At 43.6% G+C, this 16,727-nt stretch overlaps 1 protein-coding gene across 1 annotated transcript in view; it reads right to left on the reverse strand.

Annotated features, from left to right (window-relative positions):
* Positions 1-16,727, reverse strand: part of LOC124788892 — a 123,556-nt gene that overhangs the window by 95,172 nt on the left and 11,657 nt on the right. Inside the window, exon 3 of the mRNA XM_047256173.1 lies at positions 754-1,782. Coding sequence (XP_047112129.1) covers positions 754-1,782 — 1,029 coding nt within the window. The remainder of the gene's footprint in view (positions 1-753; positions 1,783-16,727) is intronic.

The following is a 16,727-nucleotide window of genomic DNA, read 5'->3' on the forward strand; positions in this document are numbered from 1 at the left end:
ACGTCGCTCTTTTCAGTTCTGAGCCCATGGTGAGCGCACAGAGACGCCTAAATAAATAGTGTCTCCCGGCAAGTATGAAGGCCTGGTAAGAAATTTCACCTGACTTCATGTAGCCCACATAACATAACTGTCCTGCGTTTCCTTCTTCGTGCTAATTGTTGGGCGCACACAGCAGGGGCAATGAAGACGCTCCTGCAGCGTTTTCGATGGGAAGTGTTTGATCACCCAAAATACAGCCTGAATTGGCTCCCCTTGAGTTTCACCTTTGTGAAGCGAGCTTTGAGAACAACATTTTGGTAACGACAACGAGCTACAGAGCAACGTATAAAATTGACGCAAAGAATAGGCAGCTGCCTTCTATGCCGGCAGTACTGGAACGTTGGTGCAGCGCTATGACAAATGTCTATGACGTTATGGCAACTATGTAGAGAGGTAACTGGAAGGTGTAGCGAACTGTTGCAAAGAAACAATTTTTTATTCTCACAGTGGTTTCCATTTCGTCACCGATTGGACCTTACTGTACGAATAGCCCTCGTAATTTTCAGACAGAATAGTAAACAAAACTCACCGAATGTAGCACAGACAGTAATGAAAATTTTTTGGATAAAGCAATAATTTAAAAAAATGGTATCTTGATAAGGTGGAATTTCTCTGCAATTTTTCTTAGCAAGCATGGCATGCAAGAAGTGCTACAACACCAAGAGATAACTGATTGCTTTGAAAGACGAAGTGCAACACTATAGGGTTGCTTACCTTCCTGGAATCAGCCCCGTCCAGAAGCAGAGCCCTGGCGGCGTCGTTGCCTGCCGCTGCGTCCACAGGGTAGGGCTCCTCCACTTCCTCAGAAGGTGAACGCCTCACTTGGCTGCCATTGTCGATCAGCGAGCTGAGCCTATCCACCGGGTCGTCCCTCTTGCCACATACGTGGGGCACTAGGTTCCTACGCACTGCCTCCACCGGGTCGCGGAGGGCCGCTGCAGTCTCTTCGTCCATTTCTTGTCCGTCCTCTACTACAGAGATGGACGGTGTCGCCGTATCGATGACGATGCTCGAGACGCTACCGGTCTCGGCCCCCGAGTCGTAAGCGCCAGTTTCCAAGACGGTGACTCTGCTGGGCACACTGTCGGCCGGCGTGTCGTAGTGCGGCGAATCGTCGTTGACCGTGACGGTGCTCAGGTGGTGCTGCGGTTGCTGATGACTGTGGCGGCGGCGATCGGCCGCAAACTTGCGCCTGGCGTCGTCCTCGTCGTGCGAAACTGAGATCACTACCGGGTTGGCGAGCGAGCTGGTGGACGCGCTGTTTTGCGAGAGAATCGTCAGGGAACTCGTGTTGTTCTTGTTGTTGTAAATGATGTTAGCGTTGTTGGAGGCGGTGTCGATGACCGTGCACGAGGAACTGCTGGTCAGGTAGCCGAAGCCGTCGAAGTGGCGCGGCGACGGCGGCTCGCCTCCGCCGACGCTGATGGTGACCCTGTTGGCGTCGCCGTGGGCCTCGACGGGGTGCAGCTGGTGCCTGGAGCCGCCGCCGCCGTCGCGGATGAGGACCGACGTCCGGTTGGCGGCGTTGCGCACCAAGTCGTACTCTGAGGCGGCGCGCCGCATCTCCGAGTCCAGGCTGGCCCTGGACCCCGCGAAACCGGGGATTCCCCCCGGGCTTAGGTACCCGCTACTGCCGGCGGCGGCGCCACCACCGCCGCCAATCACGATGGAAGTCCGGCGACCGGCGCGCGGGCTCAGCTCCCCTTGTCTGGAGCCCAGGTCACACACCGACTCACTGCGGACCTGTCGACACAAGGAAAATTCCACTGTGGTGCTGAGACGTATTTTTAGAAATAACAATGCTTTAATGTATATTTTTAGTGTGTAAACAAAGGGTTTGTACTACCTGTACTACTTCAACATGCACAACTTCACAACTTTTCTTGCTTTGTGTCTAGAAAGGAAGCAGAGGCTGATAGGCTTGGCTCTGAGCACTACGGGACTTAACTGCTGAGGTCATCAGTCCCCTAGAACTTAGAACTACTTAAACCTAACTAACCTAAGGACATCACACACATCCATGCCCGAGGCAGGATCCGAACCTGCGACCGTAGCGGTCGCGCGGTTCCAGACTGAAGCCCCTAGAACCGCTCGGCCACTACGGCCGGCAGAGGCTTATAGGTGTGAAACTTACCGAACGACCAGTTTTATAAGTCATTATTGCAAAATATTGGCTCGAATTAGTTGCAGAAGATTGGAAAAACTGTTAGATTGAGGTAGGGGTAGATCAGGCTGAGTCTGGAGAAATTTGGGAACACTCGAGGCAGTACTGATTCTACGACTTATCTTGAAAGATGGTTAAAGAAAGACAAACCTACGTTTATAGTTTTTCTAGACGTACAGATAGCTCTTGACAATGTTGACTGGAATACACTCTTTAAAATTTAGGAGATAGCAAGGTAAAATGCAGGGAGCGAAAGGTAATATACGACTTTTACGGAAACCAGACGGCAGTTATAAGAGTCAAAAGGTTTGAAAGTGGAGCAGTAGTTGATGTAATTCAGTCTGCACACTGAGCAAGCAGCCAAGGACGGTAAAGAAAAATTTTAGAAGGAATTAACGTTCAGAGAGAAGAAATAAAAACTCTGAGTTTGCTGAGGATATTGTAATTTTGTCATAAAAGAAGAAGGACTTGGAAGTGCAGTTGAACGGAATGGGCAGTGTTCTGAGGGGAAGATATGAGATGAACATTAGCAAAAGCAAAAGAAAGGTGATGAAATGTAGTCGAATTAAATCAGGTGATACTAGGCATAAATGAGACTCTGAATGTAGTAGATGTGTTTTGCTATTTGGGAAGTAAATAGCTGATGATGGCTGACGTAGAGAAAATACAAAGTGTAGACTAGGAATGACAAGAAAAAGCGGTTCTGAAGAAGAGAAATTTGTTAACAGCGATTATAAATTTAAAAGTTAGGAAGTCTTTCTGAACACATTTGCCTGGAGTGTAACCAGTATGGATGTGAAGCCTGAACGATAAGCTGTTCAGGCAAGAAGAGAACTGAAGCTTTTGAAATTTGATTCTGCAGAAGAATGCTAAAGATTAGATGGGTAGATCGCGTAACAAATGAGGAAATAGTGAATAAAATTGGGGAGAAAACAAACTTGTGGTATATCTTGACAAAAAGAAGGGATCGATTGATAGGACACATCCCGAGACATCAAGGAATCACCAATTCAGTTCAAAAAATGGCTCTGAGCACTATGGGACTTAACATCTGTGGTATCAGTCCCCTAGAACTTAGAACTACTTAAACCTAACTAACCTAAGGACATCACACACATCCTTGCCCGAGGCGGGATTCGAACCTGCGATCGTAGAGGTCACGCGGTTCCAGACTGAAGCGCCTAGAACCGCACGGCCACACCGGCCAGCCATCAATTTAGTACTTGAGAGAAGTGTGTGTGTGTGTGTGTGTGTGTGTATGTGTGTGTGTGTGTGTGTGTGTAGACCAAGGTACGAGAACAGTGAGCAGGTTCAGATGAAGCTATTTGGAGATGCAGACGATTGCACAGGATAGAGTAGGGTGGAGAACTTCATTAAATCTGTCTTTAAACTGAAGACCGTAAGAACAATAATTACATTTTAATACCTTCAGTAACTATACCTACAAGACATGCGTAACGTCTTATTTGTTGTTAAAACTGATTTTGACTCCGCATTCTTCTGATTGTAAAACACGTCATTATGTTTTGTGCATTCTGCTGGGTGTTTCACAGTTCCTATTACAGGTTTCTAGACGTTGTACTGGGATCTTTGTGGATAAAGTTTTGATAATAAACTAATGTTCAGAAACGTACCATTTGGATATATGACATGTTTGAAGATCGGGTCACCTTAAACTCTCCCACATCATGGTACATTACTTTATGGTAGGGCTGCATAACGCATGTTTCGTATGAGATTATCTAGTGCTGCATGGTTCATAGAGCTACTATTGCACAGAAAAGCAAATGGTACCGCGTCGTTACTAAATACTGCGTCATTGTAAACTCGCTTACACGTAAGGACCAACTAATAACTACTAATCATACCACGCTAATATAATAATCCTTTAATTGTGGTACTCGTGCGACTCATTTACGAACTCACAATATGTTTATGCAAGTGTCAAACGAAAATTATTTACTAAAATAGTTTTACTAGGCATGTCTCTAGTAAACTTATTTTTGGTTTGTTTTAATAACATTACTAATTTCGGTTTTTAAAAAAAATGCTCCATTTTTGTTCCGTAATTTGCAGAACTCATGGACGCCTACTGAACAAAATTCTACTACAGTCGACATCTCGTAGGCGTTGACACAAAGTAATACGAACCGGTTATCACTTTACGTAATTATTTTTAATGCATGTTAACAATTCCTTTGCTGTTTGAATAAGTGCTGGATATCGTGCATAGCCTATGTTTAATTTCTCTAAAGTACGATGTATATTTTTGGTATAAGTGGCACTATTACCTGTCCTTCCTCATGATGGTTTCTCAATGTTTGATGTATACTACCTGTTCGCACCTTATATTTTCAAATGTATTTCAAATACACAATTAGAATTATAGGTACTTCTTAAGTCTGCTTGTGTTTCATATGGGTCCCACTACTACTATAAGTTACGTAAAATCAAATTAGTTTATTAATATTCAAAACCGGTTGCTTGGCAACTTCATTACTGTTTTATCAACCTGTGAATGTACATATGGGTTCTGACCCAGTGCTTATGCGGAAGCGTACAACCAGTGATGGGGCGAATGATATGTACATTATCACGCCGTTAAATATGATAACAAAACTGATACTCTACACCCTCCAAACTTTTTTTTAATATTATTTAATGGCATATGAATTGTTACTTAGTGGCTTTTTCGGACTATTACTATTTTATATATTTGACTTCTCAGTTTTAACGTAATATTTACGTAAATCAAGAACGATGTACTTCTAACCTCCCACGCCAAATGATGGGGCTATGTTTTACAGTAAGCAACCGTGTATATTTGATGTCATGTATGTATGGGTTCTGACTCAGTGCTTATGCGGAAGCCTATAATCACTGTTATAACACTGCTAGCTTGCCCAAAGGGACAAACGAGACGTACATCAGCATGTCGGTTAAATATGATAACAAAATTGTTTATCCACACCTACAAACATTTTTGTAATGAACATTGTGTTTCACGGCATTTTAATTGTTAAGTAATGGCAGTTTCGTACTGTTATTATTTTTTATATATTTGACTCCTTAGTCTTAACGTAACATTTTACGTAAATCACGAACGTTGTACTTCTAACTTCCCACGCCAGATGGTGGGTATTATGTTTTTTTTAAAAAACCTGTGTTACACCTCATTCATGTTATTCATTTATTATTCTTTTTCATTATCTTTTGCTCTTTTATATGTCCTGTACTCTGACAACTTATCATCGATCTGTTTTATGTTTTATAAGTTTTTTTAAAAAAAACAATACGCCGATGTATTTTAGATATTTCCTTCCCCCTTCGTCTGCTATGTGTTGTACGTACATTTTAAATTTGAATTACTGCACGATTCACAAATGCACAAGAGTTATTTAGTGTTAATATCTCGCAAAACCAGTAATACTATGTCTTCACGTGACACATGTCACATAGAGGACGTGTCAAGCCCCGTCACACCGAGGTCTGCTGAACAAGTGCATGTAAACAGCGACCTCAGTCTATGTGATCGCCGTAAGCTTATTGACACCAGTGCTTACTAATTTAAGTTATATATTACAGGTATGTTCCTAACAAGTGTTATGTACATATGCAGATGTAATTGTGATTTTCTGTTTTACACTCTCTGATCGTAATGTGAAAAAATTTTTAACTTCTAGCACTGAAGATGGTCACTAAGTGACCGAAAATCGATTTTGCGATAATAAACAAAAATATACGACCAATGCTGTCTCTCCTTCCAAGTATACCCATTATCTGGTCGTAGTGCACAGGACACTATGGAGTCGCCAATCAATAAACTTATTTTATTAAATAACTTCCGTCTGAACGTCTAGTAAATGCCAAGTAAACTTATGTCAGTAAATAACTTCGTCTGAATATCTAGTAAACTTATTTCAGTAAATAATTTTTGTTTGACGTCTACATTGAGTTGATTCGTCACGATTTTATTTGCAGCAAATGTTACAAACTGAGCTACTTTTTAAAACCATAGTTTCTGGAAGAAGCTTTACAGTCTGTACTGCGAGTGAAGTGAATCATTTTACGAGTGTTCGTTTTTCTTACAATAAGGCATAATGAGCTGAGTTTAGGGTTGTCAGGACATCCAAAAGGCAAATAGCACTGGAGGACAATTACCACGTGAACTCAGTTGTTCATGTTTTACCCTGTGCGACAAGGAATCAGTTTTCGAGCAGTAAAAATAAAATAAAATAAAAAAGGAAAATAAAAAAGGGGGGTTGCTGCTAAAGAAAGACGCAACGATGAAAGTCGCTTCCATGCTAGTAACAGGTCACAAGAGTTATTAAAAATCGGATCCAGAGGAGTAAAGGTTTTCAGTATTGGAACTTTTTTCGATTCAAAAGCTATAGAAAACGACAATAATTGCACGAGGTAGTAATCTTCTCTCTCAACGACAGCTCATTACCCTCTCCATCACGTGAAGTTAATTTAAAGGGAAAACAAGCGGCCAGTCCCCGGCAGGCGAACGACCGTCAGATTTTGTATCCCACACAGTTGCTACCGGCAAAGCGCGCTAATGTATATGGAATATCACTCAAAAACAATACGTGGGCTACCTACACGCATGAAAATGAGCTCTCCGCAAGATGCAGTAAAAGCTATTTGCATTTCAATTACACCTAGCACAGTAAATCTGCTAACCCTCAGTATAGCACAGGTTTCGCCACCTGAACGATGGTACTTTTTTTCGGCAGGTAACACTTGAACTCATCAGCAAATGAATTAAGACAGCTCCTGTATTGGAGATCGAACGCGCCAGTCGTCAGGGGAACCAGAGCGTAAGCTAGTAGTGAGGCAGCTACCCAGCGCTTCACTCATGTTGCTCTGTTCACCCCTAGTTAACGCGGAACAGAGATCAGCATGAAGGCACGAATACTGCTGTTGGACGCTCGAAATATGGAGAAAGGTCGCCTGGACTGACGAGAAGCGATACTCTCGTACACATCGAAGTCAAGGTGCCATTTCGTCAAAAGCCACTGGAGGCGACGCAGTCCGCTTGCCAACGGGGCAGTTGTTAGGCAGATGACGGAAGAGCGAAGGAAGATTACTCTTTAACTTAACGTCAGTAACGAGCTTATTAGAGGCGGACTGATGGTGACGCTATTCTCGTATGGTAGTTCCCTTTTTCTTCTTGTTCGTCGTTAGTCTTTTGACTGGTTCGATGCGAACCTCCACGCTTTCATCTCCTGAGACAATCTGTTCATCTCAGGCAACCATTTACAACCAAGCTTATCAATTATTTGTTGTATTTATTCCAATTTCTGTCTTCCCTTACAATTTTTGCCCCCTAAGGTTATCTCTAGTACCTTGGAAATTATTGCCCGAAGACTCTTTGGATCTTTGAAGAGTTTGCGATTGCCTAGTACGACTTGCTTTTGGATCCCTGGACAGTCTAGTCAAACTATGCGGGGCAATCAAAAAGTTTCCATTTGAGGGCGGTGCGACGCGATGTGGGTATATAAACATCGACATTTAGGCAAGAGATTAATACAGCATTAGTGATTTTCTGACCTGGATGCCGTTAATGAAGAAACGTAAACTATGGCGACGTTATTTTCAAATGCGTCCAAACGGAACCAACGTGCTGTTATTCTTTTTTTTGGCTGCCGAATGACAAATAGCGATAGACACACATCGGAGACTGAATAATTTGTGTGGGAAAGCTTATCTGTTGGAACCCACCATTGTGGAATGGTGTGCCAAGTTCCGTGCTAGTCGCCATTCGATGCAAGACGCCGGTCGACATGGGTGGCCAGACTCAACTGGTGGATTTAGGTGCGAGATACTCGAGTAGCCGTCCTAGAGTCGTCGTCTCCCCGACGGGTATATCACGCCTTCTGTGCCCTAAAAAGGCCTTGAAGTATCGAAGATTCCTGTCCGACGAGGACGTACAGGAGGCAGTTACGGACTTTTTCACGTAGCAGGACACGATGATCTATCAAACGGATATCTTCATCCTAGTACGCCGATGGGATTATTGCCTCAATGCTCACGGCGATTTTGCGTGACTAACTTACGGATTCTGGTTTTTAAGGCCTTCGAACGGAAAGTTTCTGATCGCCCCTTCACGAATATTGCTCTGTTTTGGACTCTAGCGTTGTCTGTTTCGGCATAGACAGGTTACGAATTCACTTGCTGTATGACTTATTTCAGTGTGACTAAAGCAGAGTGTTCGTCAAGTTCAGTGTAGAATACGTCATCAGGGTTTCTGGGCTCTGAAGAGAAGTACCAATATGGTACCAAAGTCTTAAAACACACCTTGTTAGTCATTTCCACATATTCCTCTCGCCTTCCATTTTAAGGAGAACCCCTTCATTTCTTATTCTGTCAGGCTGTTTACTTTTACTCATTCTTCTGTGACACATTTTTGATTCTCTAATTTTCCGGTTTTGCCAATAGACCTCTATTTACTTTCATACAGTTATGAGCTAAAGATAACAATTTACTTCACAAATTGAGACCTATGTTTGCTAGTAGGGGAATGCTTACATGGGAAAAAATGGGCCTCTGATATTTGCAATATAGCCTCTTAATGGCGAACGATGAGACCCAGTTAGACGTAAGATTTATTTGCACATGCACTGAATGTTGATTTAATAGTTCTAAGTTCTGATCTGATGATGACAGTAACCGAAACACTATTATAAATAAAGAAACATATTAAGCGATCTAGATAGACTTCTTCACAAAAAAGACCAATGAAAATGCTTGCATTCTGTTCCTTAGGTTAACTGGCTGAAAGGAGTGAGGGGTAAAATTGTTTTGTGGAACGGTTTTGGAATTCGCGAGATTGGTAGCCGGCCGATAGCCCTCGTAGGTGTAGGAGCGAGACTTAAATCCTCTGGGGCGAAGGTAGTATGTTAAGTGTTGCTGCTATGAGGTCGGAAGCGAGAGATCCTCAATGAATCAATAATGCTGTTCTGTCTGCACGGAAAGCTTCGAAGGATCCGCAAGTGCTATCCCCTTCGCGGGCGTAGAACTATAGTCAGTTCTAACAATTTTCTATTAATTAGGAGAGTATTGCGGTTTAGAGAGCTTGCGGTGGTCGTAGGCACCGTATCAGATCGCGAAGGCAGTAACTAGCTGCCAAGTCCCGTGCCTGTGTTTCATTTCCTACGTCTGTGACAAGGCAATACAACACATCGTCACTATATAATTGCGTCAGTACGGATTGAAAAACAATTCCCAGACATGAGAATGTTTGAATGTCCCCGTTCCTCGTCTTCCCTCTGGTCACCAGAGTCCCATCCAGTGTAATGTCATCGAGACTTTTTTTTTTTTTTTGTTTAATGAACGAAGCGCACTTGGCAAGGCCTAAGTGAAGCCAGTAAGTTCGATTTGTTTCGATGTAAACTTGATGTGTATTAGTTTTCATGTGACTTTTCTCCTATCTGTTTCGAACTGTTATCATATTTGGTAATTTTTGAGGTTAGGAAGCAGTTGGCGGCAGTGTAATGACTGCAGTGTATCTTTTCAAAGCTGGTGATCACGTCTGGGAGCCTTTCTCAAAGTACACAGGGTGCTGTTTACGTTATTGTGGTCTTCAGCCCGAAGACTGGTCTGATCAGCTCGACACAGTACTCGATCCTGTGCAAGCCTCTTTATCTCCGAATAACCACTGCAACCTACTTGCATTCGAACCGGCAGTATTCATACCTTGGTATCACTCCACAATATTCCTTCCTCCCTACCCACACACTTGCCTCAGTTACCAAATCTCAGTTACCTGATGGATCAGGATGTATCATTTCAACTGACCCTTCCATTTAGTCAAGTTATACAATAAGTTCCTTTTCTCACAATTTGATCATACATCAGCGTAGTTACTCGATCTACTCATTTAACTTCAGCATTCTTCTGCAAAAGCCACCACCACCAAACACATTTCAAAAACCACTAGTCTCTTTTTAACTGAACTTTTATTGTCCATATTTCACTTCAGTACAGCGCTACACTCCAGACAAATACTTACAGATAAGACTTCGTAACGGATAAAAATACTCTTTTTTGTGTCATCTGTCTTCTGACTAGTTTGATGGGGCCCGCCACGAATTCCTCTCCTGTGCCAAACTCTTCATCTCAGAACAGAAGTTGCATCCTATGTCCTCAGTTTGTTGTATCTAATCCATTCTATGCCTTTTTCTACGGTTTTTACCCTTCATGCTCCCTCTAGTGCCGGCCAGTGTGGCCGAGCGGTTCTAGGCGCTTCAGTCTGGGACCGCGCGACCACTACGGTCCCAGGTTGGAATCCTACCTCGGGCATGAATGTGTGTGAAGTCCTTAGGTTAGTTAGGTTTAAGTAGTTCTAAGTTCTAGGGGACTGATGACCTCGAATGTTAAGTCCCATAGTGGTTCAAATGGCTCTGAGCACTATGGGACTTAACATCTGTGATCATCAGTCCCCTAGAACTTAAAACTACTTAAGCCTAACTAACCTAAGGACATCACACACATCCATGCCCGAGGCAGGATTCGAACCTGCGACCGTAGCGGTCACGCGGTTTCAGACTGAAGCGCCTAGAACCGCACGGCCACACCGGCCGGCCTAAGTCCCACAGTGCTCAGAGCCTTTTGAACCATTTTTGCGCTCCCTCTAGTATCATGGAAGTTTTTCCCTGACGTCGTGACACAAGTCCTATCGTCCCATTCCTTCTTCGTATTAGTGTTTTTCAGATGTTGCTTTCTTCGCCAATTCTGCGAAGAATCTCCTTACTCCTTATCTTATCAGTCCACCTAATTTTCAACATTATTCTGTAGTATCACAACGCAAACGCTTCGATTCTCTTCCGTTCCGGTTTTCCCACAGTACATGATTCACTATCACACAATGCTGTGTTCCAGACCTACAGTCTCAGGAATGTCTTCCTCAGATTAAGACCTACGTCGCCTTGGACACGAATACCTTTGTTGCCTGCGCTAGTCTCCTTGTTATGTCCTTCTTGCTTCGTCAACTACGGACGACTTTGCTTCCAAGGTAGCAGAACTCCCTAACATCGTCTACTTCGTCATCACCAATTTTTATTTTAAGCCTGGCCCTACTGTCATTTCTGCTACTTCTCATTATTTTCGTCTTTCTTTGGTTTTCCTCTCAATCCATATTGTGGACATGTTAGACTGTTTATTTCATTGAACAGATTCTGTAATTTTTCTACGGATTCGCTGAGGATAGCAGTACTATTAGCGAGTCTAATCATCGATAATTTTTCACTCTGTAGTTTAATCCCACTCCTAACCTTTCTTTTATTTCCGTCGTTGCTTCTCCTATGTATATACTGAACAGTGAGGGCCCAAGACTGCTTTCCTGTCTTACACTCTTTTTAATACGAGCATTTTGTTCTTAGTATTTCAATCTTATTGTTGCCTCTTGGTTATTGTACATATTGTACATTACCCGTGTTTCCCTATAGCTTATTCATATTTGGACCACTTTATACTGTCGAGCGCATTTTTCCAGGTCGACAAATTCTATGTGTGTGCCTTGATGTTTCTTCAGTCTTTCTTCCATTACTAACGCAACGTCAGGACAGCCTCTATGGTGCGTTTGGCTTTCCTCGAGCCAAGCTAATCGTTATCTAACAGATCCCCAACTTTATTTCCCATTCTTTTGTATATTATTCCTCTCAGTTAACTTGGATGCACGAGCTGTTAAGCAGATTGTACGATAATTCTCACACTTGTCAGCACTTGCTGTTTTCGGAACTGTGTGGATGATATCTTTTCGAGAGTCTGATGGTACGTCACCAGTCTCGTAGATTCTACAGAGCAACTTTAACTTAAATTTGTATTAAATGCTTATAAATTCCTCTCTTTTAGAATGATTTCTTCCTATTGGCAGTCTGCCTTTTATATACTCTCTTCTTCGGGTATCATCAGTTATTTTGCTATGTAGGTACTACTAAGTCTTGTTTCCTAATCTAATTCCATTTGGGTTGCCTGATTTAATTCGATAACATTAGATAGCTACAGTTAATGGTGTAAGAGAAGTGACAGCTTTAATGTAATCTTGCTGATCAAAGCGAGACTGACAACCATTATTTAGACTGATTTAACTGTGCTACAGTGTAGACGATTAATGCCCGTCAGCCAATTAACGTTTCCGAGTAAATCTGTGGAGCAGTACGTCGCGTAATTGACACGCGCGCTGCAGATGGCTAAAGCCGGATTTTCCTAAGAGCAGGAACTTTGTGCTGCGTAGCACGTGATGCGCCCGGTGTTCTGTGTCGCGCACTCAACACTGACAAAATAGTGAAAGCGTTTTCTGACAGAGCGCAGTGCGTAATGCGCCAACAGCTTCAGTGTGGTTCTGGTTCACCGGCTGTGGATGACTATGAAAATTACTCGTCCTCGCATCACTCGTCAGCACCCTTCCCCAGGTCCACCACTGACAAGCCTACAACACCTCTTAGTGAAGTTACTCAAACAAGTGACGTTGTCACTCAAGCACTCGGTCTTTCACTGAATGACCTTACTGACTAGCAGTACTAACACGACAAGCAGTAGACAACAAGACAACACCTTGTGTAAGATTCCATACTTTATTTGCTGTATAAAACTCAATGGAATCTATGAAAATTGTTTTGTGGTAGCATGTATGCGCATGTGAGGTTTATGTTCTGTGTTGCTGACTTGTAAACAATTTTTAATTGAATTTGTTCCAACTATAAGAAAACTGCTTCCATACAGTGTACTTCCCAGACAGGGCTTGTGGACTGAATACTTAATGCGCTTGTAGTATCATTTTCCGGGAAAACACAAATGCAGTACGTATTTAAGTTAGCGCCAAGCAAAATTCCTCTTTCTAGGAAATCACGGCTTAAGCGTATTTGTATTCTGACTATGATCGGTATTGGGAATTCCTGCGACGCCACGGAAGTTTTCGTGAAACACAAAAGAAACGCGTCACATGTTGGAAAGTGATCATTTCAGACAATGCAACACAAGAATTTCAGTAATTTTTGAAAACATACACAGTGGAGAATATCGGCGGTCTTGAAATTTTTTTAAAACTGAATTGAAAACAATCTTGACCGCAATATAATATTTATTGGCAACGGTAACCGGTTTCGGTCCAAATGTTACCATCTTCAGCCCATTTTACTCCATGGTTGCAAGCGGTGTCGGTGAACGGAGCAAATATCACGATTCCACGAAGGTCAGCTGCTTATTACAAGTAATCGTCGTCGGCTGATACTCGTATCCGAGTTTTCATTTCCCTCCTGAGATTTCCTTTGTCACGGTTCAGGCGTGGAAGTGTCGTTGATGGCTTAGCAATCCATTCCTAGCGTGGAATAGGCGGCCACAAACATTACAGCTGATGGAAGGTGGAGGACGTGGCTGAGCCTGGAGGAGTTTACGTCTCCGGCGTTTGTCATCCTCCATTCTTCGACGTTCCAGCTCAAAGTTTTGAAGAGCATTTGAGGTAACTGAGCCCCAGCGACTTCGGTCTTCTGCTATTGTGGACCAGTTACTCGGATCGATGTTCAAGTTTTTCAGATTTTTCTTGTACTGATACTTATAACGTTTGAGAGGGGCACCTCGTGGCCTTTTACCTGTGCTCACTTCGCTGTACAGCATTTGGCGTGGAAGTCTGTCATTTTTCATCCGCTGGACATGTCCGACCCATCTGAGTTAATGCCCAATGATAAGAGCTTCCATGCTATTTTTGCTTTCTCAAGAACAGCCGTGTTGGATATGAAGTCATCCCATTTCAGGTTCATGATATATCTTAGCTTCTGTTGGTTGAAGCGTTCTAGTTTCTTCAGATCACAGCGATGTAACGTCCAGGTTTCGCAACCATATAGCAGGGTGGAAATGACTACAGCATTGTACACCATCAGTTTGGTGTACAGTGTTAGGTCTTTATTCAGGAAGACACGCTTTGTAAGACGTCCAAATGCTACATGGGCAGCACGTAATCTGTTCTCCACATCTTTTCCAGATGAGCAGTTAGATGACAGTATGCCGCCCAGGTAGAGGAAATGGTCCACTTGTTCCAAGGGTGTATCATAAATGGATATGCTGAAGTCAGGAACGGAGGAGCCAGGAGTTGGCTGCGCCATCACCTTTGTCTTTGGAATATTGATGGAGAGACCAAATCGTTCGTACGCCCTGCTGAAGGAATCAACTGACAGCTGCAACACTGCAGGTGAATGAGCTGGAGAAGCATTGTCATCAGCATACTGCAGCTCTGTCACACGAGTGGTACTGGTTAACCTTTTTGAATGGAGTCTGGACTGGTTGAATAATCCTCCATCAAACCTGTACTTTAGTTCTATTCCTGCATTGTTTACGGTTGTCTCGTAAAGCATAGCTGCCAGATACAATGCAAATAATGTTGATGCAAGAACGCATCCTTGTTTAAGCCCACTTGTTATTGGGAATTCACCAGTCGTTTCATTCTGGTAGAGGACCTGTCTAGTCATATCATCGTGGAGAGCTTCAATCAGGTCAACAAAATGTTCAGGGCAGCCGAAGCGTTTTAAGACCATCCACATGGCTTCTCTGGGAACTGTAACAAAGGCCTTTTCTAGATCGTAGAAAACAAGTAGTAAAGGCTTTTGCTGTTCTCTGCACTTCTTCTGTAGTTGTCGTGCACAGAAAATCATGTCAATTGTCCCTCTTGAAGGTCGAAACCCGTATTGAGACTCAGGTAGTATAGTCTCTGAAAGTGTCTGGAGGCGATTTAAAAGGATTCTTGCAAAAGTTTTGCCAGTGACAGAGAGTAGAGATATTCCCCGGTAGTTACCACAGACGCTTCTGTCGCCCTTCTTGAAGATGTTGACAATTGTGGAGTTCTTCAAGTCAGCTGGTACTTTGCGGGTTTCCCACATTAATAGAATGAGTGAGAAGAGTCTAGTTTTTAGAGCCAAGCCGCCACCCTCAATAAGCTCCATCGGGATGCTGTCAGGTCCAGGAGCCTTCCCAGGTTTCACACTCTTGAGTGCCTTGCAGAATTCTTAAAAAGTTGGAGGATCACCCATCCAGGGTTTTGGAGGGTGCTGTGGGACATTTTTGAGAAAATCTCTAGCGGCAGTAGCAGGGCGGTTTAACAGTGAGCTGAAGTGCTCTTTCCAACGATTTAAGATGTCCTGACTTTCAATAAGAATGGTGGAGTTGTCAGCAGCTTTCAGTGTTCCTGATGAGGAGCGGATAGGTCCATACAGCTCTTTAATACCAGTGTAGAAGCCACGCAGGTTCCTTGCATAATAATGAGCGTATGGCGGCCGGGAAACCCCTCGCGGGACGGTTCGGCCGCCGCTCCACAAGTTTTTTAACTCCACTACGGCGACTTGCGAGTGAATGAGGACGAAATGATGATGAAAGACACAGAACACCCAGTCATCTCGAGGCAGAGAAAATCCCTGACCCCGCCGGGAATCGAACCCGGGACGCCATGCGCAGGAAACGAGGACACTACCGCAAGACCACGAGCCGCGGACATGACAAGTTAGCAGCTAATATACGTTATACTGGTTGACGTTTGTGGATCTACCATATTTGCTCCTTTCACCGTCAGTGTATTTATTGGCAGTACTAACCGGTTTCGATCAAAATGTGACCATCTTCAGACCGTATTATACCATAGTGGCAGACGGTGATAGTGATCGGAGCAAATATTGTGGAACCACGAACGTTAACTACTCTTTGCACAACGCGTAATGAGTGTTGACGTTCGTGGATCCGCAATATTTGCTCCATTCACCATCACCGCCTTCCTCCGTGGTGTAATACGGTCTGAAGATGGTCACATTTTATTCGAAATCGGTTAGTACTGCCAATAAATACACTGACGGTGAAAAAACGTAACATCAAGAAGCAGTCGCAACACAAACGAAAGTTGGTACGCGTGTTTCTACATCTCAAAGTTGATGTCTATTCAAATTTCGCGCCAGTCGCATGGCAGTGGCACCAGAAGCGCTGGTATGAGGATACAAATCAGGTTTGCTTTAAATACACGCTGTAACGGTAGTGAGCGTTAGTTACCTTTCAGGTTGGACGCGGTGAGTTGACGATAGTCAAGAGCGCCTTTAAGATGAAACAGACGCCGTTATCTCCACCTCATTGAATTTTAACGATTTCGTGTAAAGGGCTACGAGAAGTTGGTTGTTTCTTCTTCGATACTGCAGAAAGACTTTGCTGGAATTTAGTCACTGTAAGTGACTGATGGCAGCGGTGATCACGAGAATGTACGGTCGCAAGAAGAGCAGGCTCGGGACGACGACTTAGTGCTAGCCAGAGGGAAGACTGTCGTGTTCGGCGGATGGCTCTGGAGCATCGTACTGCTTCTGCAGTAACAATCTGAGCAGGAGCTGGCACCACAGAGACAAACGAACTGTTACAAACTGGTTACTTCAAAGACAGCTCCCAGCCAGTGGCACTGTAGTGTAGATTCCACTGACCCCAAACAATCGCCATCTGCGGCTTCAGTGGTGTCAAGTGAGAGCTCATTGGAGGGCAGTGGAGATCTGTTGTGTTTTCT

Source organism: Schistocerca piceifrons, chromosome 3, assembly GCF_021461385.2.
Source record: "Schistocerca piceifrons isolate TAMUIC-IGC-003096 chromosome 3, iqSchPice1.1, whole genome shotgun sequence".
Lineage (NCBI taxonomy): Eukaryota > Metazoa > Arthropoda > Insecta > Orthoptera > Acrididae > Schistocerca > Schistocerca piceifrons.